At 41.6% G+C, this 24695-nt stretch overlaps 2 protein-coding genes across 8 annotated transcripts in view; both read right to left on the bottom strand.

Moving 5' to 3' along the window:
• pxdn (peroxidasin) overlaps positions 1 to 3819 on the bottom strand; it is a 44070-nt gene extending 40251 nt beyond the window's left edge. For both annotated transcript variants that reach the window (XM_027275137.1, XM_027275136.1), the window contains exon 1: positions 3347 to 3819. In XM_027275137.1, the coding sequence (XP_027130938.1) occupies positions 3347 to 3531 (185 nt within the window). In that variant the 5' untranslated portion in view covers positions 3532 to 3819. The remainder of the gene's footprint in view (positions 1 to 3346) is intronic.
• A 3730-nt stretch (positions 3820 to 7549) lies between these two features.
• Positions 7550 to 24695, bottom strand: part of myt1lb (myelin transcription factor 1-like, b) — an 88577-nt gene continuing 71431 nt past the window's right edge. For 2 of the 6 annotated variants that reach the window (XM_027274890.1, XM_027274888.1), the window contains 11 exons: positions 22324 to 22557; positions 20396 to 20517; positions 18909 to 18977; positions 17509 to 17571; positions 17183 to 17266; positions 15826 to 16047; positions 13292 to 13386; positions 12744 to 12847; positions 12572 to 12619; positions 11423 to 11485; positions 7550 to 10274 (listed from right to left, as the gene is read on the bottom strand). In XM_027274890.1, coding sequence (XP_027130691.1) covers positions 10134 to 10274; positions 11423 to 11485; positions 12572 to 12619; positions 12744 to 12847; positions 13292 to 13386; positions 15826 to 16047; positions 17183 to 17266; positions 17509 to 17571; positions 18909 to 18977; positions 20396 to 20517; positions 22324 to 22557 — 1245 coding nt within the window. In that variant the 3' untranslated portion in view covers positions 7550 to 10133. Of the gene's footprint in view, positions 10275 to 11422; positions 11486 to 12475; positions 12620 to 12743; positions 12848 to 13291; positions 13387 to 15825; positions 16048 to 17182; positions 17267 to 17508; positions 17572 to 18908; positions 18978 to 20395; positions 20518 to 22323; positions 22558 to 24695 lie in introns of all 6 variants that reach the window. The other 4 variants (XM_027274886.1, XM_027274885.1, XM_027274887.1 and 1 more) reach the window with 3 other exon arrangements.

The following is a 24695-nucleotide window of genomic DNA, read 5'->3' on the forward strand; positions in this document are numbered from 1 at the left end:
TTTAATATATCAGCCTCTATATGACTGAGGTCCAGATTTAATAACCACAATTCAGTGTTTATTAAAGATATATTATCAGGAACTAATTTAGAACAAATGTGAACTCACCAGCTGCCCTGCACTGGACGGGCACAGGAAGGGGCCAGTAAAGTTCCTTTCGACAACTATCTTGGACCCAATCGCCTTGTGCAAATGAGCAAAGCTTTAGGGATTTCTGGCTTTGCATTCCATAATGCTGCAGAGACGGAGTGCCTCACAAAGCCTGACTGCAGCAAATTCCACACAATGGAACTCCACTTTCCCTCCCTGAATCACCAACACTGTCACTCAGACAGACCAGGCCACTGTTGAGGAGTAAAAGGCCACAGCTGCAACGATTAGTAATCGATTACTGTTAATTGTTGTTTAATCATCGAAATAATCGCTTAGAGTCATTTTTTTAGGTCTAAATTCTCTGATTTCAGCTCCTCAAATGTGAATATATTCTGTTTTTTCCTCTGTGACAGTAAACTGAGTATCTTTGGGTTGTGGACAAAACAAGACATTTGAGGACACCACGTTGGGCTTTGGGAAACATTTTTCACCATTTTCTGGTCCAAACAACTCATCACACACATCAAGAGTCTGAGTCTGACGATGGCTGGCTGCTGACCTTGGTGTGTGTGTGTGTGTGTGTGTGTGTGTGTGTGTGTGTGTGTATCACACCAGGCAGAACCACGCTCTACAATCAAGCCCACAACCTGGTGACAGTGCGACACCAACCCCCACTGAACTGCCTCAACAGCCTTCCTTGCACCCACAAACTCCAGATCTGGACACTCATTTTTATCCAGCACACAACACACAGCTGCTGAACTCAAAGGCAGACCCACAGCTTACAAGCACATTCTTTTACTTTCTGCAAGTACACAGCTTCAAAATGGTTGTTTTAGATTAAGAACCTCATTCATGACAGCATAATAACGGAGTAACCAGCTGAAAAACAAACATGCTTTAAGTCACAGGACTACAAAACAATTTAATGAGCCATTAACAGATTTATAACTGAGTGACATGTTGCCAGCTGTGCAGACACATAGATACAGTACAGCTGAAACTATTTCTTTGCGTGTTAAGCAACACTGAACAGCCAAGATGTCCACACAGGACTCCTGACTGTCTGTTACACAGACGAGCTTTGATACTGCGTGAGATATAAGACTCGTCACGTTGAGTATTTCTTGAGGCTCTAAGGTAAACACCGCTGAAACAAGCAGTTTGTATTTGATGTTGGCATAATAGTGCTCCGACTCCAGCGAAAAAGCCATGAGAAGATATGCAGCAGTGTCATCACAGAGAGGGAACGTAATTTACTGTCATGCCTCAAACAGAAAGTCCTCAGAGAAAACAGCTGAAAAACAAATGTAGGCTCCAAAGAAGCCCCCCCCCCCCCTAACAAGAAAAAAACGTTGATGTTTCTTGGTCCAAGTGTCATGTCGAAAAGCTCTTGGCACAAAGCCTGTGTGCAGTCATACTTCTGAGCCAAGACGTTTTATTCTCTACTGCAGTGGCCCAGAGGAAACCCAAAGAGATGTTTGGAGGTTCAAGGAGTTGAAGACACTAACATTCAGCGTTTGAAACTACCTCTGTTATCCGAAACATAGATGTGTACGCACACTGATCGAGTTCCACCGTGTTTTCTGAGGAAGCTTCGGGAGGGATCTTCAGGTGAAGACATAACAAAGATAATGTAAGCGACGCTCCCCTTCAATTGTTTTCTGTCAGGTGTGCTCATATGGGGGAATCGCCTCGCATGCTTATGATATTACTTTTTGTAAATTCCTTGGATGGCGTGCTGCCAGATGGAAAGAGGAATGCAGTATCTATACAGCACATCGTTACAGGTCAAGTGACTGTACAGCAAAACAAAACTACTGTAACTTAACCCTGCACAGCTCTCAGGACCCAGACGAAAAGTTCAAACCAAGGACTTTATTTGTTAGATTATCACTTGGATTAAAGCCCACAGGAGAAACACAGTGTACCCTCCTTCACATACAATGTCTCTGTGTAGAGACATGTTCTTAATCCACTTTGACGACCATGTTATGAGGCTTAACTTGATCAACCGCAGCGAGCAGACCGCAAACTGCAGCGACGGAAATTCCTCTTCCTCCACAAGGCGTCCTCTGGCTGCAGATGACCGGTGATGTGTCGAACATTTCATACAGCAGAATGAGGGAAGGCCCGGGCAGGAACTGCATTCATGTCCTGACATGACAGCCCGAACATGAGGTGGGGGGTGGGTGGAGGGACGCTGCTGCTGCTGCCGCTTCAAAGCCCACCAGCATGAAAGCTTCTGGGAAAGCCGCAGCATGCTCTCCTGCTCTGATCAGCCCTCTAACAGATTTAGACACATCCTACAGAAGACCTAAACAATCCTTTCATTGCTGTGGTCAACGGTGGACTTTCATCTTTTCTTTGAGGTTATCTGGGCAAAGGGGGCGCACCCATGGGCCCCCATGCAAGGCTTGTGGGTTGACCCCCATATGGTAGAGGACAAGGCTAATTCTGAGTGTGCCGCTGTGGTACAGGGCTGGCTGAGTTGCCCCTTTGTCCCCCTTCCCTGTTTCCAGGCTGAATGAAGCTATTTATAGGCCCATGCATTATAGACCCAAAACGCACAACAAGATTGCAGAGGCCAATTAGAGACAAAGGGTGCCACATATTTGAGCGATTTGAGTCATTACGGCCAGCTACACGAAAAAAAGGGGAAACTGTTTGGCCGGGGTGACTTTCGCAGAGACACACATTCACAAGTGCCTGTCAAGTAAGAAGTATTTCCATCCTTTCATCTCAGAGGGAAAGTCAAACATGAAGTTTAACCAGAAACCGTGTTGTCTCTATGCAGGTCAAGCCTGACCTGGAACAAGGATCTCCCCTTAGAAATAAAAGTAAGTACACAGCATGATAACACACACACCCAATGAAGTCAGATCACATGCAACTGTACAACTGTGTGTCCACGGAGGAGGTGTTCACACTTGCCTCTGATGAAGAGCCTCAAACCCCTGCACGTTTCTCGCAGCTGTGCGACCCTAAAACCCTTTTTTTTTTTCCATGAACCTCGACAGCCAACAGCTGAACTCACTGGCAGGTGTCAGAACTTTGAAAAACTCCAGTGACCTCTGCACTGCTGCACGACCCTTTGTTTGGATGTCAGTGATTTTTAAAGAAAAGATCCAAAAGTTTGGGATTCATTAAGACGAATGATTTGAAGCTCTGCAGCCTCAGCAGGGCGCAAGCGTCCAGCGCGCTCTGCAAGGGCTGCGGAGAGAGAGAGAGAGAGAGAAAAGAAGCTACTTACAGAATGGTAGTCTGAGGAGAAACTGCTGGTACGGTTTCCAGGTTTAGATGCATACATCTCACGGTGGTTCGGAAACATAAACAGCGACTCGGACAGCTGATCGCGGGCTGTGGTCCGCTAACGAGCACTAACAAAGCCGCCGCGAGTACGCACGGAGAAAAGAGCTGGCCAGCCCGCAGCGCCATTGCTAGCAGTGAGCCGAGCCGAGCCGAGCCGAGCAGAGACTGCCAGCTGCCCCACTCCCAGACTAACAGAGAGTCAGCTCAACTGGGAGAGAGACGCACACACACTCAGAGAGAGGGAGGGAGAGAGAGAGAGAGAGAGAGAGAGAGGGAGGGAAGTGGGGCAGTGTTACAATCCAAGTCGATGTGAGTCCGGCAGAGAGCTGAGAGGAACAACTGTGTGATCACAGGCTCCAATTAGAACCCATTTGTCCGACTTACGACGGGATCTGAACGTCTTTGGCAGCACGTTTCTAAACCTGCCACAGCGCCCCCACTGATCCCGTTAATGCGCAATTTGTCATGAGGTTTGGGGTGGATGTGCTTCATGGACACGTCCCATTCAGGTGTCTCTCTGAGCCATGTGGAGGTGAACCTCTCCAAAGTGTTCCAACACAGATCAAAGTGTGCTTCAAGACTAAAGTCTAAAACTTGTTTAGTATCAGTGTTTCCCTTCACCTGAGTTATGTAACTACTCATTTATATGCATTTTTTTTTATTTTTTTTATTGACTAAACTATGGATTTCTTTTATAAATGTATCTAAATGCATGCACAGTATCAACTGTCTTTGATTTGTACACGCATGGGAAGCTTTGCTCTTATTTCTCTGTATGTTAAAGGTCCAGTGTGTAGGAGGATTTAGTGGCACCTCGCAGTGAAGTCGCAGATTTGCAACCAAATGAACATTCTCCCACGCCTCACCCTCTTTTTCCAAGCATGTAGGATGCAAAACTCAAAATTCATATGTCAGCTCAACATGGCGGACTCCATGGACGAGGACAACACTCTCACTGTAGATATAGAGGGCTCATTTTAATACAATGAAAATACAACGATTCAGATTTTCAAGTGATTATAGACTAATAAAATATATTAATGAATACTGAATTACTGCCAATAGATTTCCCTGAATCATACACACTGGACCTTTTGATTCATGTCTATTATATAATGTGCCATGTGTTATATGTTTAATGGGGACCCCCAGGAAGATTACCTGATTGCCATGGTGTCATCAGCTAATGAATGAGGTACGGGGTTATTCTTAATCTGCACTTTATTTCCTCATTTTTCCTGTTTGGAGACACAGCTGCAGTACCTCTGTACCTCTGTTTACTATCTTATGGTCACCTTTGAGTTTATAACCTATCAAAGAAGTATACACATGCCACATGGATGAAGGTGACTGTGATGTAACAAATTAAAATTACATCTCAGTGTCTTGTAGATGAGGTATTTCAGAATTGTGTAGGATTGTAGGATGTTTTTTTACATCATTAAAAATATGCATACTGTATGCCAGAGACTCCAAGGACCAGCAGAGAAAACTACATGCCAGTTTGAGAACCAGTGAGCTGACACAAATAAGTTCGTTTCAGCTAACCTGTAAAAGCACTCTGACATTATTTTAGCCAGAAAGCCTTCAATACAATACAGAATATTTATGTTCTATAACAAGACAAGAAAATGAAATGTATCTACCATTCTCTCCCAGATGGAGGCTGACCTGAATGAATTCTACATTTAAACACAATAAAACAGTTCAAATCAGTTACCATCCAAACCTTTAAAATATTTATTTCAATATTAAATAAATGTTCGATAAGTTTGCAGCCTTGACCTAGAGCACAGCATTATGAATGTACACTACAGTGGTCCTTTGTTAATAGTTTGGGTTTGCTGACACCTGCTGTTAAATGCAGAAATGACATGACATAACAATACATCAAAGTACAGTGATTTAAAAGAATACTTAAAACAATATGTGAAGAGCTGTACAGTTTAGTGCAGGACCGTGCAAAGTATACACTAAGGGTAATGTGCACAGTATGCAGAATATTTAAGTGTGCAAGATATTTATCAAAACGTAGTAATTCAAAAGATGTTATTACGAGGTGTGTGTTCATGTAAGCCCATACACACAGCAAACTTTACATGCCATCATCGATTTGATGTGTCATCACACAGAATGATGATAGAAGATAATGACAGTATAACATACATACACACACACACACACACACACACACACACATATACATATACATATATACAGAGTCCTGATTGGTCCATTGTCTCAGACTGGAACTCTGCTCAGTATCATCCCACATCTGTTTTCCTGACTGCTGCATTGTGTGGGTGAGAGGTAGTTGTGTCTGCTGCTGCTTGCTGGCATGCTGCCGTGCCATTGTTAGCATTTCCACCGCTAACAATGCTGTTCCATTGCTATTGTTAGCGTTTCCACAGGCTGACAGACTGGAGACACCGATTAACAGTGAGAAGGATTGTTTCGGTGCATTCTATGGGCTGTGGCCTCTTATTTACAGGGAGCTGCTGTGGAAATATTTTATTCTGTGTGTGGATTAGTGCGTTGTCAATGCTCTCCATCCGCTCTTGTTACTCCTATAGTGTAGAAAGTTCATAGGTCTCATAGGTTCATAGGTCTAAAACAAAGGTAGATTGATTCTGGTTGATTCTGACATCAACAAGATACTTGGACCTTGATATTTGACTATAGCATTCCCAAAAATCAGGGCTTTGTTAATTATCCCTTTAGACATGTTATACAGTTTAAAATCAGTGCTTCGGTAGTGTGTGAATACAACGTCTTGCACATTCTCCACAGTTTGGGCCCAGTTGAGGTCCATACCTCTGTCTCTCCCATTGACTGCTGCCTCTCTCTACAATGTCAGGGCCTGTAACCTTTCAAACCTGTAACCTGCTTAACAAGAGGCTGACCTTGAGAAAACAGTTGAATTTTAGTGTATACCTTGAAAATAAAAAGTGACAGTCACAGTATGTATACACAAACTCAAAATACTTGGGATCCTAAAGTTATTTGTACCATGTCTGCCCTATTAGTAATCCCAGTAAGAGTACACATAGAAACTCAAACACTTTGTTGCTGGGAATTAACCACTGTCTGATCTGTGGTTGGGTTTGGGTGCTCTGAGAAATGTGAAATGTGATTTATGCTGTCCAACACTGTGTGAACACCTTCAAAGAATCTTCAGTCCAGTGTGTAGAATTTAGTTACATGTAGTGGTGCATCTGTGGTCCTTCCCTTCTAAGTTTAAAGGAAAACCAATATTTGAAAGGCCATGTCTAGAGTCAGTTTGTCTGTTCTGGGCTACTGTAGAAACATGGCAGTCTCCGTGGAAGAGGACCCGTTCCCGCTGTAGATATTTTAAATTAACAAAAATAAAGACTCTTATTTTCAGGTGATCATACATGCATGAAAACATATTTAGGAATATTATATTCCATGTCTGCCTTATTCTGAAAATAGAGGCCCCCCGTCTAGACAGTGGACCTTTTAAAAGTCAGCTGTTTCATTTCAAATTCAATGTGCTGCAGTCAAAACAGCACTTCAAGAAGACTTCACACATGGTGTAAAGGTCAGTTTAGTCTTCACAGGGAGCACTACTCAGACCCTTGAAAATGTTGTGGAGTCTGAGAAACATCACTTGAAGAAACTCAGTGTGGGTTTTATAGAGTCTAACTTGAGTAATACTCAACATTCAACAGCTCGAGTACTGTGACTGATGTGGAACAGAGCCTCGTAGCCTCCTTTAATTGCTCCAAAGTGAAATGTGCTATCTTGGCTAAATGACAGATGGGCTGCATTTGAATCTTAATTAATGAGCTGGTCGGAATTTGGTTGTGTGTTGTCTCAAACAACAAAACGATAACAATAACTTGTATTGACTGAAAGATCAGTGTGTAAAATTGTAGTTTTCATTCATTTTCTACTGCTCCAAAAGGGATTATTTGAAGATAGCTTGCAAATCACTGGTTATGTTTTTATTTTATTCCGAAAATATATGTTATATATATTATATTTGGGAGTTGCGCAGCATGTGACAGTGTATTGTATAGTTTGGGTTTGCTGACATCTGCTGGTAGAGTTCAGTACAGCGAAAATGGGCTCTGCAGTATTGATTTGGTCTGAACACACAAAAGGAAGCGATTTACAGGCCTCTGGCAACACATTTTTTTCTTTATTCAGAGTAAGATGTGTCAACATCCAGCATGACAAAAATTGTACAAAGTTCACAATTTATAAATGAAATATCACAGCAACTTGTGATCTCACACATTTATAGCAAAATTAAAATGTCAACAAATCCATGCTGTGTAGTACAAAAATAAATCAAACTTCAGTTCCACAGAGAGCACAATAGTTTATACAAAATCCTGTCTTTGTTAATGGTCACTGAAAACCAGTCTCAAAATGAATTGGCTCAAATAAAATAATAAACTCTGATGAATTCACAATAATTTATATGAAAAGTCAGCTTTCTAAATATGTGACAACCTTTTTGTGTTCCCTATAGATAGTCACAGATAACTCTATTCAGATTTGTTATTTATGTACCAACATCAGATGAGCAGCCGGTTTGTGCTTTAAAATCCCTTTTCCCTTTTTACTGATAATGAGAATTAATTCAAAAACTGGTACTAGCTATTACTCTACTGAAGCATTACTATATTGGCAAAAAGCTGCAGACACAATGCTGTGGAAAAAGGCGTATGCAGTCATGGATGATGGGTAGTAGAGTCCTGAAAGAGGACAGTAAAGTACAATAGATGAGATTCAATCAGGTGAACGACAAGCACCTTTTGCATTAGCTCTCAAAAAGGCAAATTCTGAACATGATCGCTAACAACTAGAACAACAGAATGGAGGGGTGCATACAGTCAGGCATACGGGCGTGACGCTGGATTGTATCACCCCTCGAAGGTCTCATCCACCATTTCTTCTGCTTTTTTTAAAACCTTGAATTGATTGACTATTTAATCCTTTGTACAGTGATTAGATATAAAGTGCTGCTGGGGGATAACTTCATCTTCCTAAAACATAGCAAAAATGAAAGAACATTGTTTATGTTTTTACACTTGATAATAGCCTACAGTGTAACTGCTATGGTTATAATCATCCTCTTCTCTGATTTCAAGTCCCTGTTCTTTCTCTCTCAGTGGTACTAAATCCACACCTACAGTGGCTCCAAGCAGTTGGTTGCTCCAATCGTGTGCCAAAGAGGTCACCTGGAAAATTGCACGCCGCCGTACGTAAGGATAATATCTTCAAGGACAAGTGCAAATAGTCTACTGGCACATAAGTGGGGACAGTGACCCTGTAAGTCCCGCTGTCATACTCTTATAAATACTCTTTACAAAACCCTCTGAAACCCTCCTTTTAGGCTCTCGGGTACTGCTTTTTAGTTTCTGTAAGAACATCAAAACATGGAAACGAAGGTGTCCCTGTGCAAAATCGTACAGAAAAAAAGTGGAACTCATATACTTTCGCTTCTAAAACTCAATGTCCAGGTTCCCTCCTCTTTTTTAAAAAGACTTTTTGTATTAAAAGATTTGTATAAAAATCAATATTTTACATAGGCTATATTAAAAAGATTCATGTTACCCCGCTATGCTTATAAACAAGAAATTGCATATACCCAACCTTTTTTTTTTCCTTTGCAGATTGCATCCCGTACCTACTATAAACAAATTATTCACTTATTATATTGCTGAGACGTTTCTTGATCCTAGCAACACGAGTCTCGAAATTGAGCAGATTTGATACTAGAAAGGCTAGAATGTGGTCTCTATAGATCATTGTCTTTACACATCATTTCTATTTGAGATTAGTTAAGGATGAGCATGTGAACATGCATGCACCGCACAGATGTGTTCCTCTAGGAATTAATTGGCTCTCCTAGATAATGGGATTTCCACCATCGGGTTTCCGTGTAATGATGTTTACAATATAACTGTTCATACATACATTCATACATACATCAGGTCAGTTTCCTCTCCGGATTCATCTACAGCACCAATTAAAAATGCCCCCACCTACAGCTACACGTCTTTTTTTTTTCTTTTTCTTTTTTTTTGTTCATCAAAACAAAACACAAAAGTTTCTCAAGCATTGTCAGAAAATAAAGCGATTCGCAAACCAGTTCTTGCTCTTGAACAATGTACACGCAAAAAGAAGAAGAAGGAGAAGAAGAAGAAGAAGAAGAAGGAGAAGAAAAAAACATCTAAAATCATCGAGTCCAAAATCATCCGGTGAGGAGAAAAATGAGTAGCTTCCTCCTTGCTCGTAGTTTTTTCGTTTTTTATTTCACTGTCCAGTTTTTTCATCTAAAATGCTTTGTTGTCAAGCAATAAAAAGAACTCGCGTTCTGTTATCATTAGCTTACTGTTCAGAAATATACACTAAAAATGTGCATACATGAGCAGCTAGAAACATTACATGACACTATGTCAGCTCATATGAAAACGTACAAAATGTGAATGTCCTCAAAAACTATTTTGCCGTTTACTCTTTTTATGTTCTTCCTCAAAGCAAGGCCTAAAAAGAAAAGAACCAAAGAAAGAAATTATTGAGGTCTTTCTAAGCATAATACCTCTTTTTTTGAGAGAACAGAATTCATATATAACACTATATAAGTTACTGCACCGAACCGAGGAGCTCAAACCATCACCGCCTGCTTGTATGTCGATTTGATACACCACCCACACCTGCTGGGGGACCAAAAATCTCCCTCTGCCGAATGGTTACACTTGGATCCCTTGAACAGCTTGCTTGATGTTTTCCAACAGGGCTTTGTTTTCCGGGCTCTGGTACTGGTCTTGGTTTGTGTACATATCCGTTAGAGTGGTCACGTAGGCGTCAAAGTTCTGCTCACTTATTGGCTCCTGCAGGATCAAAGACACAACATGGAGGCTATTAGAGGAAAACAATGGTGAGCGAGGGTTGACGATGTCCTCAGATCTGCTTCTAACATGTAAAAACAGCTCAAGAAAATAAATGTATGTCTCAACAAAGATACCATTTGTTGTTAATGCTTTTTTAAACCACCAAATGTACTTCATAATTACCAATAAACACAACTACTTTCACAGTTTTATTCAACTTCATGCTTCCAACAGACAAGGAAGAAATAGTGCAATGTATGGAAGTAAATAATGTTTTAAATTTTATATGCGGACCAACTGTGAAACTTAATCACGACTGAATAATTAATGCTGAATTGTGGTCACAAACAGAGATGGAAAATGAAGAAATCATCTCAATTTCTCTGTCCCACCCTGATAGGATAGAGGTCTGATTGATTCCATCAGGCTTGATTAAGTATCCTCAGCAGCCTGAATTAAAGTTTGAATTTTTCATCTTTTATTTTGATGAATATAAACCAGAACAAAGAAACAAGAAAAACTAAATCTTAGCAAAAATGATTTGTGCGCCGAAACCTTCGATCCAAACAAGCCATTATCATCATCTAGCTGTTATCTGTAACTGCTTATCCCAGCTGACCTAGGCTGAAATTGACAAGTTGCCAGGTCATCTCAGGGCACGTAGAGACAAATAACCATTCACACCTATGGGCAATTTAAAGTCACCAATTAACCTACTAAGTGCATGTCTTTGGACTGTGGACGCAGACATGGGGAGAACATGTAAAGTCCATAAAGAAAGGCCGGGGTTTGGACTGGGATCCTTCTTGCTGTGAGGTAACATTATTTAATATCAAGTCTTTTTAGAGGCTAGTTGTATTTAAATTTCAACAATAAGTATCCAGTATTGATTTCACAAATAGATATTCGGTTGCCTTCAAATTTTATATACTTTATGGCATTTCTTTGCTTCCGTACATTATTGTTTCCTGCAGTTACATGTATTACAAACACAGGAAGGCATGTGATTGATAAGTAAAAAAAAAAAAAAAAAACTAAAGGAAGGAAGAACATATAGCTCCATCTGTGTAAAATATACATCTATACTAATAATAACATTTATGGAGGAAGTGACAAATCACTTCAAATGTCAAACATCATTGACTTACTTGCTGGTGCAACTGTAAGCAGCTGTTATTTCTTAGAGGAGGCTCTTTGTGTGCCAGTGGTTTCTATGGAAGGAGAGGAGGGACACATTTCATATTAGCTTTCAAGAAACTAAGTCATGTTATTGTTACATTTAAACACAAGGTGGCAGCATCTGATATACAGCCACATATATAAGACCTCAGATTAACTGGAAAAATAGAAGCTGGATATAAATAAAGACGTACAAGACAAACACAGAGCCAGGCCAGCCCATATAAAGACGTACAAGACAAACACAGAGCCAGGCCAGCCCATAGTGTCAGAATGACCTGCTGGTGTTAAGGAGGTATCGTTTGTAAAAAAAAATTAATAAATAAATAAAAAAATCCAACATCTTAAATTAATTTTACTCCAGTGTCATGGACTGTTCTTTATCTCAACGACTGCTGGAATACAAAAGAAGAGGATATAATAAAAAATGGCTTGCCACTTAAGATGAGGATGCTTAACTGAAGAATAATTTGTTCCTTTGTCCATGAATGTGAACTAATCCATTATGCAAGAGGATATCATGAAAGAATGGCATTGTGAAGGATGAAAAACGGGATGAAATACGGTGTGATTGCCACGAAACACAACAGAATGTGATACATTTCACTTTATCTTCAAGACCCAAAAGAAAGAAAGAAAGAAAGTACTGTAAGAAAGCACGTGGATATTCTGGCAAAAAAAAAAACAGTCAGGTTTTCATTCCTCAAAAATTCAACAGCTTGGTCATCACACCTCTCCAAAAGCACAGTCAAAACCTCGACATACACTGCATATCTACGTTTGTTTAGTAGTTGAATGTAGCAATCATTTCAATTGCTGGAGGTGCTACCAGTGTGTAGAAAATGCCCAATCAAACCTCATTTCACAACTCCCTCTCACTGTTTGAAAGACAAGCAATGCTCCACATTTTAGCATGCACAATAGACTGTGGTTAGATACACAAATAAATGAATAAGCCGCTATGATGCTACGATTGGCTATATTCTGCAACTTGCCGTCTAGCCGTTCCTTTTGGCCCTTACCATATGAGGGAGCTGGACATTAGCTAAACTGTTAATCAGTGACTGGCTGAGGTTGGCCAGCTCATGCAGGAGAGATTCATTTTGCTGTTCAATCACCTTGTTTTCCTCCTCTATGGACTTCAGGTTGGACTCCATTGTTGTAATCTGAGGAGAGGAAGGGTGGATGACAGGATGTCACAGCACAGCTCTGTATTCGCAGCCACCAACGCACACACACACACCGCCGCTCACTCTGACACACAATGGAGCAGGACAGGAGGTGACCTACCTGCGTTCGAAGTTTGATCATGTCTGCTTCCACTTGTGAATTTGATTCACTTAAATCTTTGATTTCTTCATCCAGCTGTTTGATGTCCTCTTCGTGCTCCAGTCCTTCACAGGAAAAGCAGCGTTACTACAAAGCCCCAGTCGTACATTTGATTTATTTACCAGCCTTTATGTCGGACTGAAGTAATTAAACATGACAGACTTGATAACAGGTCATTTTAGCTGATTAAGACCTAAGAATCACATTATGATCCGAGTGTTGAAAATCACTGCAGTCCAGGGTGAAGTGTTAAGAAAACAGCTGAAGCACATAACCACAAGTCAGCTCAGATATTCCAGGTCTGATTACTGCCAAAAAAAGCCCAGTCCTGCTCTTCCAGATTGGAGCCACTTTTCTCATTATTCGCACCCTCGCCCTGAATGGCAGTTTGTACTCAGACAATGCCACCACACGCACTCCTGATTGGTTTATTATCTGAAATTGGTATTCGGTTCAGCAAATCGTTCCTGATTGGCTGTATTGTGTGGGTGAGTGGTAGTTGTAGTTACCGTTGCTGGCACGTTGCTGCTTTATTGTTAGCATTTCCACTCCAGAGAGCCTGGCTTTCCTCATGGCGGAGGTGGCACGCGGACAACCCGACAGACTAGAGGCAAGCAGGGAGAAGAAGCATTGTTTTAGTTTATTCCACACACACACACACACACACACATAGAATGAGTCAACAAGGTTCATAGGCTGCTGGGTTTTCTATACAGGGAGGCTGAGAAGTTATATTCCATTAATGTCAGTCCTAAAGAAAAAGTTTGACGTCTTATTTCTTGCAGAGAGTTTCGACCGCTCTCAGGAAACATGCAGCCACAGGAGACAGTTTGGTTTGGTAGCAGGTTGAAACAAAACAGCAGTACCTCTGAAGCTCTCTAACTAACATGTTTTAATCTGTACAAGACAGGGCAACCATTTGATGTAACTTCATCGAGTCTCCTGGTTGCCTAACAGCAACTAAATACCGTCAGTCTGTGCCGAGCTAATCTGTAATCTGTAAACTTTGTTCCAGATACATATTTATACAGATATACAGATTCAAGTGGTGTTGATCTTCTCATCTAACTCTCAGCAAGAAAGTGAATAAGCGGATTTCCCAAAATGCCAAAACATTCCTTCAAAGCTTGGTGCATCCACCTTTTGTCATGAACTGATTTCCATCCTTACTCCATCCATACTGCAGGTGTAGAATGTTACACTTATGTTTTCTTTTCATTGAATTTCTGTCACAGTTTTTGGTCTCCGATTCAGCAGTTGAAAGAGTCTTTCCTAATGTATCTTGTGTGACTTTACTTTCTTGCCTTTGTCTTTACCCGCCTGTTTTCTGTGTCACCTGTGTTTAATTAGTTCATTAGTTCTCTTGTATTTACTCAATGTTTTTTTTCTCTCTTTCCTTTGTCAGGTTGTCTGTTCCTGCTGGTGTGTATCCCAGTTCTACATTTTTTTCATTGGTGGACTACCGTTTGGATTTATCTTGGATTGTTGGACTTATTTATAGGGATGGGAATCGAGAACCGGTTCTTGTTGAGAACCGGTTCTGTGTGTTTCAGTTCCATAGAATTGTTTGGCAGTTTATCTAACGATGCTCTTATCGATTCCAGAAAGCACGAATTACGTCACGTAACTTCCGCAAGAAGTTACACACGCTTAGTTCCAGCAAGCACGACTAATTACGGCACGTAACTCCCGCAAGTAGTAAACAATGTCACCCACTCGGTTTAAACGCTCCAAAGTTTGGCTGCATTTTACCAACATTTTGCCAACAGATGGCAACAGCTCAACTTGCAATCATTGCAAAGTGGAGATAACAGCGTCGGGAGGGAACACGACGGACATGCAGAAACATTTGCGCACACAACATGCAATATTTTTAAATGAATGTCGTGTTTTTGAGACACTTCGGACTGGAGATGAATCTCAACCTAGCAGCAGCGGCAGCAGCCAGGCTATGAGCACCTCTGCGGTTACTATAGAAGGTACGAAAGGTAAATAACACACTGCCTACCATGTTAGAGCGATGTGCTTCTTTGTAAAACATGCTATAACAGTTAACATTAAACACACATTAACAAATGCCTTCTGCATTACATTTAGAAGATGACTCTTTTGACCTCGCTGTTGGTTTTGTAAGGCTGTGATACTTCTAACTAAACAAAGTTGATGCTGATCAAACTGTTTGTTCTCGGAATCAGAATCGGAAAAATCTTATCAATTCCCATCACTACTTATTTAGGTTCACTTGTTGAACCAAACCATGACCAGATAAGTATAGTTCAATAACTTTCTTTTATCAACTCATATTATTTCCTTCACTCACTCTGGTCTGCCATGAACACTTGGCTAGTTGTTCCCTGCACTGCCAAATAAAAAATTCAATCACCCTCAGATTTCATCATTCTTTTAGTCACTTGTTAATTTCTAAATGTTAGATCATGAAACACGTCACTGCAACTGCTAACCTGTTTCTGATTGGTAAATGGTGATGGAAATTTATATACACACACTGATAATATCTAGTAAAATAATCAAACTCAGAACAGGGACATCTTATATCTGTATGAGTAAAAAATCTACAAAAAAGTTGCTTAAAGGGTCTGAAAAGTCACAAAATCTAGAAAAACTTCACCAAGTTGACTAAAGCGGCCTCTCTATGATTGATTGTATGTGTGTGACACACTGTCGAGCTTGTGCTGGTGCCACCTCACATTTTTTTTAGAACACCTTACTGTCCCCAACACTGTATCTTCTGAGTCTGTCCCTATTGTGCTATTTTTATTATTCCACTGACAACAGGACATCATTAATTTCGAGTGCTGTGGCTGCAATGCTCCGACAGAGGCAGGTGGACATACATGTAGATTATATAATGCATGATCTATAATTGTTTGTTTTTTTTCAATAATGTGTTTGTAGGACCTCAAGAATTGACACAAGGTGTTTTGGATGTAAGCATAACTTTTGTTTTGTTGACAAGAAACCCTGACAGGGCACCTTTAAGTCAGTAACAGCAGCAACACACCGACAAGTTCCAGAGACCCACCTGCGATGTGTCAGGAAGCTGCCGCTGACGTGACCTGAGCCGTCACAGCCCGGTGTGGGGCATGACATGCCCTCTGTCTTGCCAGACTTCCATGTGAACTGGATGCCATTCAAGTAGCCGTCCTTTTGTCTCTTGGCTGCTATGGGGCATCCTGATGCACTTCTATGGGATGCATACTTTCCTGTCACGTGTCCCTGACCATCACAACCCGGGACTGGACACCTGAGGGGACAGAGAAGACTTCCTCACCACTACGAATCATTGTTAACTTTCTATTGCTTCATATACACTTAAAAGTTGACACCATTTCTTCTAATCACTTTTTTTTTTCCATCATAGTGACCCGAATTATTTTTGTACAGTCACTTAGTGTTACATTTAGACCAGCCCCCCCTCAGCATGAGAGTCTCCTGATTATAAACAATCATGGAAAGGTCATGATCCCTGAAGAGGGCACACGCACTAGTGAGGGAGGGTCATTTTTCCTTCGAGCATCATAAAACCAAGAGAAAAGGCGAAAAGGATGTCATTGTCCTAAAAAAACATATTTTGTAATATAACTAAAAGATCAAGGGTGGAGTTTATTCACTGCATTCGGATTAAATAAAAAATAGAAATGTCCTTGTGCTTTAATGTGATCCATTCTGCAGGATGACACAGAGTGCTGCTCTGAAGCCCAGAGACTTTACTTATCTCCTTAGGTTCCTTACTATTCTCCAAAGCTCACATAGTGAATATCAGCCGTGGAAAACTGTCCTCCGAATCCAACAAAATGACAAGATGGAGAATGACCAAAGTGTGTTATTTGTGCTCTGCACCACCAGAGAAATCAATGCAGCTGCAGGGCTGAGCCCAGAGAAGCCCATTGTGGGATTTAGGTAGAGTCCAATCAATCTCTCTCTGCCTCTAACTTTCCCTCTCTGCTCGCCGCTCTGTCTTTCCTTACCTGTGTTGTCTGCAGGAGTTCACCAGAGACTGCAGAATCTCCCCTCTCTAAACTGCTACAACCTTGCTCTTCTGAAGTTTCTCCTGCACCTTCAGGTTTGGGTTGAAACTTTACACATTTGTCTTGTCAGAGCTAATACTGATTTATTCCTTCTTGCGTCAGTGCACGTTAAAGAGTAATGTACTGATTAGGAAAACAGCACATTGCTCTTTTGTTCCCGTTCTTGCAGCTTACTCGCATAATTTTTATAAAAAAAAAAAAAAAGGAAAGTCGTGTGTCATGTTTTATATTCCACATGGGAGATGTAAAGTAAGCAGTGAACAGTGAGCAGTGCTGCTAGCAGGAGGAAGAGTTTCCGTATCAGGGTTTTAAAGGCGGACAGAAGACTGATGATAAGTGTCTGTACTGTACCTGATAGGCTCCTGGTCCTCCTTGTTCTCTTTACTGTGGATGATCTTTATCCCACTTTTCCTGGCCCGCGGACACCCTGAGAGACTGCAGATAAATGACAGTGTTACAAAGTTGAAGCATACAGTACGTGTGTGTGTGTGTGTGTGTGTGTGTGTGTGTGTGTGTGTGTGTGTGAGAGAGAGAGATATACAGAGAGAGGGGGAGACAAGTAGAAGAAGAGAGTAAGGTAAGAACTTCAGGATGTATGTGAGACAGAGAATAGAGACATGTGGAGAAAAAAGCAGAAACTGGTTCACGTATGCGTGCTGCAGAATGCTGTGTTGTACCTTCTGTGTGAGGCGTAGTTGCCAGTGATATGTCCCGAACCATCGCACCCTGGTGTCGGGCACCTGGGGCAGAAAACACAAAAAGGGCTCAGGGCCTACAGCAACAGTGCAGTATCTATATAAGGATAATATACCCCAAGACATGCATACAATCTGCCGTACAGTCACCGTGCATATACAGTTAAGCCCAAATGCTTATTGTTTGCTTTCCTTTAGATGATATACAGCAGAGAGGCTGCAGGGTCAGTGAATTAGGCTACATTCATATAGCTTTATATTTGCACAGATATGACAGGTATTATTAACGAGATGTACATTTGCTGCCTGTTCATTGTCAGCTGTATTTTTTGTACTGTTGACCCTTCAAGATTTTAACATTAACCCTCAGGGATTCTAGCAATCGCCCATGATTGCAAATGGTGTTAAATAACTTAAAAAATCCAATAAATACACATTTTACATATTGTCTCATTGAGACCTCCCAAAAATTTTATTTCAAGCTTTGTTAAACAAAAGGTCTGTGAACCAATGACACTCAATGTATTTCACACACAGGTTGTAATGAATAGATTACTGTAGATGTACAAAATAAGTTCAGCAATATGTATATTTTTCTTATTGTAAGCAAATCCCATGATGCAAACTTTTTGGTTTCCATAATCTGTCCACAGCCCCTTTGCCCATAAAGTTGGAATGAAATATTTCTTCTCATTCTTGTGACACAGTGATTTATTCTTGATAGATAAAGTGTATCTTCTGAAAACTCCATCAACCTCTTCCAAACATACACAGTGAAAATTAAACCACAATTAACCTGATGTGTATGAACAGGAATAAAAAGAGGAATGTGTCTGAAAATAAAATTATTCCACCTTTATCGGCAGCAGTGTATATGTATGACCTAAAATGGGTCATGAATATAAATATATGTATGTATGTGTGTATATATATATAAACTTAGTATGTATGTATTGTATGTTATATATATAATATGTATGTAGTAGTATGTATGTATGTATGTATGTTATGTATGTATGTATGTATGTTTATACTATATATATATATAATATTCTATTATGCAAACAAAAATAGTAAATAGGGGACTATTTTTAATGGTGGATTAATCCACATTTGGTAAGTGAGAGGTGAGGTGAGAGTATTTGGGGCATGTTTGAAAATAAAGCACGGTGTGTGAGGACAACAGTGGAGCTTTGGGCACACACACAATATTTGTTAGTAAGATCAGTTCATTGCCATTTGGGTCTTTTTAGGGGATTTGTAGACAATGTAAAAAATATAGAATATCAGTGGTGAAATAAAGCTCTGTCACTTCTTACCCTAAGCAGAATGAGCAAGACATACAAATCATACATATATGAGTGAGTCATCTCACGCCTTACTTGAGCTCTTGCGCGTTGTTGGCCAGCATACTTCGAATGCTTTTATCAGCTAAAGGACAACCTGAGAGACTGAAAAATACATCGGTGGAACATTAGTTACACCAAAATGACAAATCACCCCAACCACCGTTAACACAAAATAACTTCTCAGACCACACTCGTCTATCTACGCACAGACATACACATAACACATGCATACATAAAACATCAACCAGGAAATGCAAAAAAAAAAAAAGCCATGATGCAAGTGCAGGGAGTTGATTTAAATAAGTTAACCCTCTGAGTATTTGTATTCATACGCAACAAGCAGGATGTCTTGTTTTCATGCGTGGCCTGTTCTGCACTGGACTGAATATAAAGTAGTAAATTAACATATGAGGTTGTCTTCAAAGACTGCAACTTAGTTGGAAATCTCATGTACGTGCAGCCATGTCAGCCCCAAGACTGATATCCTTCAGTCCTCGCAGACTCATCTCACACTGCAACACTCAGCAATTATGCTTAAGTCTCCTGCTCTGAATGGTAAACGCTTAGTCTCCGTTGCACTATGGAAAGGGCCTGGAGGACTGAATAACATCAGCTTAGGAGGCTTTACACACGGCCCATTGAGAAATAATTTTATTGTAGGGGGTTTAGCTTGAAAATTAGCATGTATCCAATCGTTAATTAATTTAGGCGTTCCTTATTTCATGATACCTTTGTTTGAGCACGTCAAGGTGCCAATAGTCAAAGGGCTAACCGGTAAGAGAGAGAGACATTCTGCCTACAGGTGTTTGACAGCATAGTCGAGGTAAGCTGAAAACAATAAAGAGAAGTAGACTTAGAATCCACCAGGAGAAAAGGAAGTCACACCTTCGATGTGAGGAGAAATTGCTCGTCAAGTGACCACTTCCATCACACCCCGGTGTGGGACATCTGCCACCGGAAAAATAGACAGATTTATAAGCCCAAAGGGAAGGAGAAGAAAATATGAAAATTACAGAAAAAAGGGGATTGTTTCTGTTTTTTTTGTTTTTTTTGCATTGTTGGTTTTCATTGTTTCCAGTTTAGCTTCACTGTCTGTGATGGATATTGTGTTTCCCGAGATCAGCTACACTTCATATAGCACAATACCGACAACTTGTGTTGTTTCTTATAAAGATAAAGCACATCGGAAGTGAGGGAATCTACAATGAAGGCATCAGTAGAAGCCACCGGCTCTAAGATCAGTGTGGAGAAATGGATAAAGCTGTTAAACAAAAAAAGTCATATAGCAAGCCAGCAACACAGGATGGGGGAAGGGGACAGAGAGAGAGAGAGAGAGAGAGAGAGAGAGAGCAGTGGTTTTTCCAAAGTTAACTGGAACAAAGAAAAGGATAAAAACAAAAGGACGGAAAAAGATGAGTTGGGGAGGAGGAGCGGAGCAGAGCATGAGTCGGGAGAAGCAAGTGGGGTCGGGTGGATGTGAGGAACACGGGGGACGTTGGGAAGAATAAGAGGTCTCTTACGTTATCAGGTCCTTCTTACTCTCTTTGCACTGGACATACTTGGGCTTGGGGCTGGGCATGTTAACATCTGTGGTGTAGGAGCGGTCCTCCAGCAGGTCATGGAAGGGATCCAGGTCGTCCGGCTGAGGTCGGGGGTTGGAAGACAGGAAGGGGGAAGGAAAGGAAGACAAGGGGTGGGAAAAGGGGAAGAGAGAGATGAAGAGGGATTCATCATCATCATCGTGCATTTTCGAGAAATGGTGCCCATATTATACCACACATGCACTCAACAATATGAAGGTTAGATGATGAAAACTCATATTTTTTTTAAGTATTTTTCCATCACCTTCCTTTGTTTTGACACACACACGCACACACTCCTGTCAGACCATAAAATCTTGTCTATTTGAATACTAATGGTTGAGCCTGCGTGACTATTGAGCCTCACCTGTCAGTCTAACAGAGCTAGAAAATAGAATCCTGGGGAGGAAATAATGACTCACTGCCAAATGAACAGTGTGTGTGTGTGTGTGTGTGTGTGTGTGTGTGTGTTTGCAGGCTCACTCGCGTTCATGTTCGCAGAGCATTCTTGTGTGCGTGCGACTACAGAACATTCAGGGAGTTGGCTGCTTCTGTTCTCTTGGAAAGCAGCAGCCAGTCACTAGATGGCACTGCGGCGTAGCACCTCGCCGCTGCGTTATGTGGGGCTTGTGCTTTGTCTGCAGTGCATGCAGCCGGGGCACGACGGCTGTTGATGCAAATCCTCTTTCCTTTCTTCCATGCTCGCAGTGTTATGTACAGTAATGCCCATAAAGAGACAGGTCCAGATACAGCCCAAATTATCCAGCGCTCAAGCTGTCTCGGAGTGTGTGATGCTGGGTCAGCCAGCGAGCTTCTCCAATTAAAGGGAGCGCAGGCTGAGAGGCAGACAGGAAGGAGAACGACACATGCATACATACAGAGACTCCGAGCAGAAAGTAGGCTAGGGATGGAACTTGCAGTATACACACAGACACACTCCCAAAGAGACGTGGGTACAGACACACGCACTCATATGAATATTCACATCTCACACACACACACACACACACACACGCACAGTGGAGGCACATTTACTGTACATGCATGCGCCTGTACACACACCGACAGGCGCACCCAGCAGTGCTGCATTGATTTCCAGCAGTTCTTTGATGAGATGAGCTATTCCGATTCCCTCCCAAGGTGCTACTTTGCATAATTCATTTAGGAGAGGAGCAAAATGTAAAAAACAGAAAGCCAGCATGTGGGGAGCATGATACAAACAGAGCAGATACCTCTGTGCATGGCAATGCTGACATCAATTAACATGCAGATTCATTAGGTTCCTCTCTAAAAAAAAAAAAAAAAAAAATCCCTAATATGACTTTCTAATGATTCGACACATAGCAGTGAGTCAGACACCTGAACCTAGAAGACAATCAGGAGGTAATGCAAATGTTTGACTTGGAGACTCTGTGTTGAATCAGTGGCTTCGAGGGAAATAATTTGGCAGTAAAATTGACACGTGCCAACTGGACTGTGTCAGCTCCCAACACCGCAAACTAGCATCACGTACTACTGCTTTATAATTATGTAACTATCATCATTTGTTTATGGTTGTTGTCTGTTTTTCTGTCCTGGTAAGAACAGCTGAATATGTGATGGCACATTCTGAGGCGAAGAGGAAAGTAACCTTTAGCTGATGAAATAATAAAATGTTTGTATGAATATGAATGATGTAGCTTCACAAAGCAGACTTTTATTGATCTTTTTGAGGGGATTCAACTTTCTATATTTTAAACATGAGTACGTTTGCACACACAAAAAAAAGATTCATAATATCTCTCTCTTTTCTTTTTTTTTTTTAACCTCGAGCAGACATTAGTGGTCAAGAGAACTTCCAACATTGTCCTTTTCGTTTTCCCCTTTACCTCTTTCTCGTCCTCGTCTATGTGTTTGATCTTGGTGTAGTCTAGAGGCAGGTCCCAGCAGTCAGCGGCGTCCCCCATGCCGTAACAGCGGGAGCCCAGCAGGGCGGCTTGCCTCTGGGGGGACATGGGCTCTAGAGGGGTGAGCACCGAGTCCCCTCCGCCGCTGCCACTGCACAGACGCTTGCTCATACTCAGGTCCAACGTACCGTTCTCGTCAACATCTAGACCGGGACTCTGGAAAGTGTGTGTGTGTGTGTGTTGATTTGGTTTTTTGTATGTGGGGTATGGTCAGATCAGTATATGTGGAAGAGGTAGGTGTGTGCGTGTTGTGTGTTTTCAGTAGGATGATTATGAGGAAGGGTAAAAAGGATGCACAGAACATAAGGAGGCAGGGATGGAGATAAAGGGATAAAAGACAGAGAGTTTCTGATTAAATAGCAGTCAAACATATTCATATTCTAGGATCAGAGCTGGGCAAAACAGTAGCTAAGTACACGGTGCATACTAAAGTACATGAGAAATACTGAGAATTTTCTGTTCCTCCAGTGATGCATTTCACTTGTGAACTTTTTCGATGTTTGGAAAGATGGATCAAGAACACCTGCAGTTCAAATACCCGAAACAATATTCCAATGTATTTTTGCCCAAGTCTGTCTAGGATGAAACATTAGACAGTGTACAGTAACAAGCGTTACACTCCTAAGAGGGTCAAAAGAAGAAGAGGTCATCAGTGCTCAAGGACGAGTGCATCCCTCTGTGAACCCCTCCTTCCCTCTTTCTCTCTCTGCCTCTCTCTTTTCTTCCATCCCGCTATGGTCTCTTCTGTGCAGTCAGAAGGGTGTGTGTGCATGACTTTGTGTTGTGTGTGTGTGTGAGACTAATGTGAGTGGACATCACAGGAGGGCACGAGCTGAGGGTTAGCGGTGGGGTTGAGAGCAGTGATGAGCAGCAGTGGCTGGAACTAGACTGCTGCAGACCCAAAAATAGAGGCAGAACTGTACTGTGTTCTGAAACTAAGTGGGCCACATCCAGTAAGACTGACTGCTCACTAAAGCATTCACTTTGTGTATGTGTCCGTGTATGTTTGTATGTATTTATCAATGCAACATTTGGCACAAGAGTCCCACAGGATTACGTTTAGTAGGCATGTGTTTGTGTCCTTGCTTCCATTAATGTCCCTCTCTGATGCCCTCCTCCTCAACCTCATCGTTCCCTTTCATAAGTCAGAAAGCCTGCTCTAATGCTGATTCCACCCGACAGTGTCCCTAGGGGTGGATTCTCCTGGTGTCTGAAGCCAAAACCTCTGTGACGCACGCTGACTCAAACACACGGGGTGATACATTTAGGACTGGTTCATGGGTACTGCAGGAACTGAGGCTGAACCGATGGCTTAAAAATAGTAGAAAAAAAAGGGCCCAGAATATCACTATTACTGCTGCCTCATTAGTCTGTGCTGAAAAATATCTCACTATGCTGCCAGGTGCCATGTAAGAGCTGAGAATCATGCAAAACAACCGAAAAAAAACACAGACGATGGTCTGTTAAACACAAAGACTGTTCATTCGAAGGCTCAGCAGGCACAACACAAACTGAGCTTTTATGATAGCACCTGTCGACAAAACTGTCCACCTGACATCAGTCCACGATGTCGGCTTCTGCCGAACACACCCTCACTATTAAACTTCCACATTTGTCGTAGGTTTGTCTGTGAGCTAGAAAAAGCAGTGGGAGGAGGCGGAGGATGAGTTGGAAATGAGGACTGAAGAGCAACAAAAACAGTCACTCTAAAATAAAGGTCATGTTGCTGAGGAATAGATCCAATGGCACATGCCTCATCGCGTGTTGCCATGACTCGTCTTGTCCTTGTGAATATGCTCAGCGGACCGCCCTCTCCTTGTCAGCCACTGTATTATATGTCACCGTCCAATTAATGTGACCCACCCTTTCATATTGAATTAACGAGGATGATATGTGAGGATGCACCCCACCTACTTCATTAGAGACCACCCCTTCTCATTCAGCCCCTCGCCCACCACCTCTAAGTAACCCCTGACCTCCGTTGCCATGGCGATGCTGGGAGGAAAGGGGGCCGGAGTGTGAGAGGTCACTTGCTAATTCTCACACCACATTACTTCTGGCCACCGATTGCAGGTCTTAAAATAAAACCAGCATCCTCCTCTTCCTCTCAGGCCTTTCATCTTCACATCGTCCTTCGAAGGCTCCAATTTCTTTTTTCAAGCTTAACAAACATTCATGGATGCCTGTTTACGTCTTTGAGATCAGTTTGATAGTATGCGGATGCCAATATGAGTAATTTCTGCTTATATTGAGAAATGATAATAGGATATTTCATGTTACTTTTCTTGTTATTA

This window comes from Larimichthys crocea, chromosome XXIV, assembly GCF_000972845.2.
Source record: "Larimichthys crocea isolate SSNF chromosome XXIV, L_crocea_2.0, whole genome shotgun sequence".
Lineage (NCBI taxonomy): Eukaryota > Metazoa > Chordata > Actinopteri > Sciaenidae > Larimichthys > Larimichthys crocea.